Raw genomic sequence first — 3,159 nt, 5'->3', positions numbered from 1 at the left:
GGAGAAATTCAGTCAGAAATTATTGAAAGACTCGGTATAGACGGAGCGAGAGAGAGAGAGAGAGAGAGAGAGAGAGAGAGAAGGAGGTTGGAGATGTGAGGAGATGGAGAGGAGGTGCGAGGCCTGCAGGCGAACACCTGCAATAGAAGAGGAAGTAGTAACATTCGTTAATTCACAGGTCGTCACCCGGCTAAAATTGCTTTTTTAAGTTTTGCTTCTTAATGCTTGATTCGTAAGTTAAATCTGAGCTAGATTTTTTTTTTTATACATATTTTATTTAAAAAATAAAATAAAAAAGAAAAGGGATGAAATTTAAAAAGGATAGACAGCATTCGTTTTCTTTACTGTTCCCTCAATCGAGAAAACGTCCTCAAAAACCTTTTTTCAAAAGATTGTTATCCTCTGAGACCTTTTTAATTCGGCGCAGGAACGCCCCCCCGCCCAATGTCCCCAAATGCCCCCAAAACTGTCCCTCTGTTTCAAGCCTTGATCACATCAAGATCCGGACGGGTGGAGTAGCGCCAAGAGGAGTTTTCTGTTCATTACAAATCCCCGTACCGTCTTCCGTTAAATACACATCGGCATCTTCGTAAAGATGCAACAAAAACAAGTCAAACTGATGAAAACGATCGGCGTCGGGCTCCGGCCGAGTCTACCGGCCGAGTCCTCCGGCCGAGTCCCCCGGTCGAGTCCCCCGGTCGAGTCCCCCGGCCGAGTCCTCCGGCCGAGTCCCCCGGTCGAGTCCCCCGGCCGAGTCCTTCGGCCGAGTCCCCCGGTCGAGTCCTTCGGCCGAGTCCCCCGGCCGGCAAAAGAAGGAATTCTTCACATTGAAGTCTTGTTTTTTGTGTCCTGTTGTTGATTTCGTTCAAGAGAGAGAGAGAGAAATGGTCGCAAGAAGCAGAAGAAAAGAGAGAGGGAGAGAATGAGAGAGAGAGAGAGAGAGGATGAGGAGAAGAGAGAAAGAAAGAAGATGGGGGGGGGGGGCGGACATGTTTGAGGGCCATTCATGTCTATTACACAAGCTCAGTTGCTCAGATTCAAAGTGCTAGAGTACATTTGTCGTCCTTTCTCCCCTCTCGGAAACACAGTGCTGTGTTGATAAAAAGCAATAATAAAAGTCTTAGTTTTTCTTTTTTCTTTCACGTTGACACAGTCGTTGGTTGCAGGGACACAGTAATGCGGTCTTGAGCGCTTGGCGTTAATCCTCCTTCCGCTCCAGAGTCGTCTGCGTGGCGTGGATCCCGTTGCTGTACACGGGGAACGGCAGCGTGGAGAAAAGTCCCTCCGCCGTGGTAAAAACGTTGGCGGCGGTCGGCATCTGCCCTCCCAAGGCGCCGTTCCCGCCCGTGGCCGCCGGGGACCCCACAAACGGGCCGGCGGCGGCGGCGGCGGACATGTTGAGCCGGTGGACGTGGTGGTAGAGCATCTCCATCGGCGTCTTCGGGTCCAGGCCGAACCCCGAGCCGTCGACGAAGTTCATGGCGGCGTTGGGGAGCAGGTTGCCTTGCGCCATGGCCAGGGTGACGTCCGCCGGCGCGTACCGGATGGTGCCGGTGGTGTAGACCCGCGGCGCCGTCGTGCCGGTGGAGGCGAGCGTCCCCGTGACCCGGTGCACCAACGGGAGCACCACGTTACCGGCCTGCAGCCGCTGCAGCGCCTCCAGGTCGCCGGAGTACAGCAGCGAAGATGAAGAAGAAGTCGACGAGGAAGCAGAAGAAGAAGAAGAAGTTGTGGGGGTGCCTTGCTGTTTGTCCCGCGGGGACGCCGACAGCGGGGGGGACAGAGGGTCCGCGGACGAGACGCCGGAGGGAAGCGCTAAACTGGCGCCGCTGGAAGCAGAAGACGGTGCCGAGTTCCCGTTGTACGGAGGCTTCCTGCCCCCTCCTCCCTCGGTTCCAGGGGGGGTGAGGACGGACTCGGGAATGGCCGCCTGGAGCGAGCCTCCCGGCGGCGAGGGGAACCCGTCGTGCGCCCCCGGCGCGGCGGGCTTGGTGGTCATGCTGTACGGCGACTCGTTCCTGGAGATCTCCCTGTTGGGCGGGAAGTTCCAGATGCTGCTGTCGTTGTCGAAGTTGATCGGCTCCGCCATCTCCGTCTTGATCTTCAGCACCGAGGATGTGGCGGCCGCGGCGCAGGGCGGGGAGGAGCCGGCGGACGCCAGCAGGTGGGAGGAGTTTGTGGCGGCGGCGTGGGAAGGGTCGACCAGCGGCGCGGCGGCGCCCATGCCGACGGGGCTCGCCGAGGTCGAGGAAAGACGGATCCTCCTGCTTCGGGATCCGTCCCATTTCTGCACTTTCCTTCTCTTCCTTCTCTTCTGGAGCTTGCTGTCGCAGTCCTGCACGCCCCCGTCCTCCTCCCCCTCTTCCTCCTCGTCATCCTCCTCTTCCTCCTCCTCCTCCTCCGATGAAGAAGTTTGGGAGTTGTGCAGCTGAACTTCGTCCCCGTCGCCATAGTGCTCCACTTTAATGTGAAGCCCGCCCAGATTACCCAGTCCTCCGATGGCGCCCAACCCCCCCAGACCTCCCAGGCCCGCTAACCTCCTCAGCCTCCCTCCCCCTCCCCCTCCCCCTCCTCCGCCCCCCTCCTCCTGTTCCTCCCCCTCTCCATCCGAAGGCTCCAGACTGTCGTCACTGTCCTGGCTCTCCGGGTTACTCGAGCTGTCTCCTTCCTCCTGGCGCTTCATTTCCTGTTCGGAGGAGCATTGTGGGTGGCCGGGCTGTTGTTGACGCTTGCTGTCCGTCTCCGGGTCCTCGCGTTCTGATTGGTGGCCCGGTTTCCCCTCGGACTTGGCATTCTCGTTGTCTGCGGGGGAGAAAAAAGGGACAGTGAGTTGGTTAAAAATCCAAAGCTTCACGCTGAAATATCTCAACATTTTAGTGTGTTTTCAAGGGTTAGACGGAATATCTGTCAGGGACTTTAACCCTGTGAGCACACTGGTCTCTCTCTCTCTCTCTCTCTCTCTCTCTCTCTTTATTTCTCTCTCTGCTTCTCTCTCTCCATCTCTATCTCTCTCTCTCTGTTTCTTAGTCTCTGTCTCTCTCTCTTTCTCTAAGTCTCTGTCTCTCTCTCTCTGTCTTTGTCTCTATCTTTATCTTTGTCTCTCTCTCTCTGTCTCTCTCTCTCTCTCTCTCTGTCTATATTGCTGTCTTTGTCTCTCCA

The 3,159-nt window shown here is 56.5% G+C and overlaps 1 protein-coding gene across 1 annotated transcript; it reads right to left on the bottom strand.

Moving 5' to 3' along the window:
• Positions 1–1,128: 1,128 nt before the first annotated feature.
• On the bottom strand, positions 1,129–2,872 carry LOC117940034 (neuronal PAS domain-containing protein 3-like). Its single transcript, XM_034865430.1, has one exon. The coding sequence runs from the start codon at positions 2,870–2,872 to the stop codon at positions 1,199–1,201; it is 1,674 nt and encodes a 557-aa protein (XP_034721321.1). The 3' UTR covers positions 1,129–1,198.
• Between the last annotated feature and the right edge of the window lie 287 nt (positions 2,873–3,159).

Source organism: Etheostoma cragini, unplaced genomic scaffold (genome assembly GCF_013103735.1).
Source record: "Etheostoma cragini isolate CJK2018 unplaced genomic scaffold, CSU_Ecrag_1.0 ScbMSFa_1532, whole genome shotgun sequence".
Lineage (NCBI taxonomy): Eukaryota > Metazoa > Chordata > Actinopteri > Perciformes > Percidae > Etheostoma > Etheostoma cragini.
Note: the sequence above shows the minus strand (reverse complement) of the source record. Positions and strands in the feature narration are given on the sequence as shown.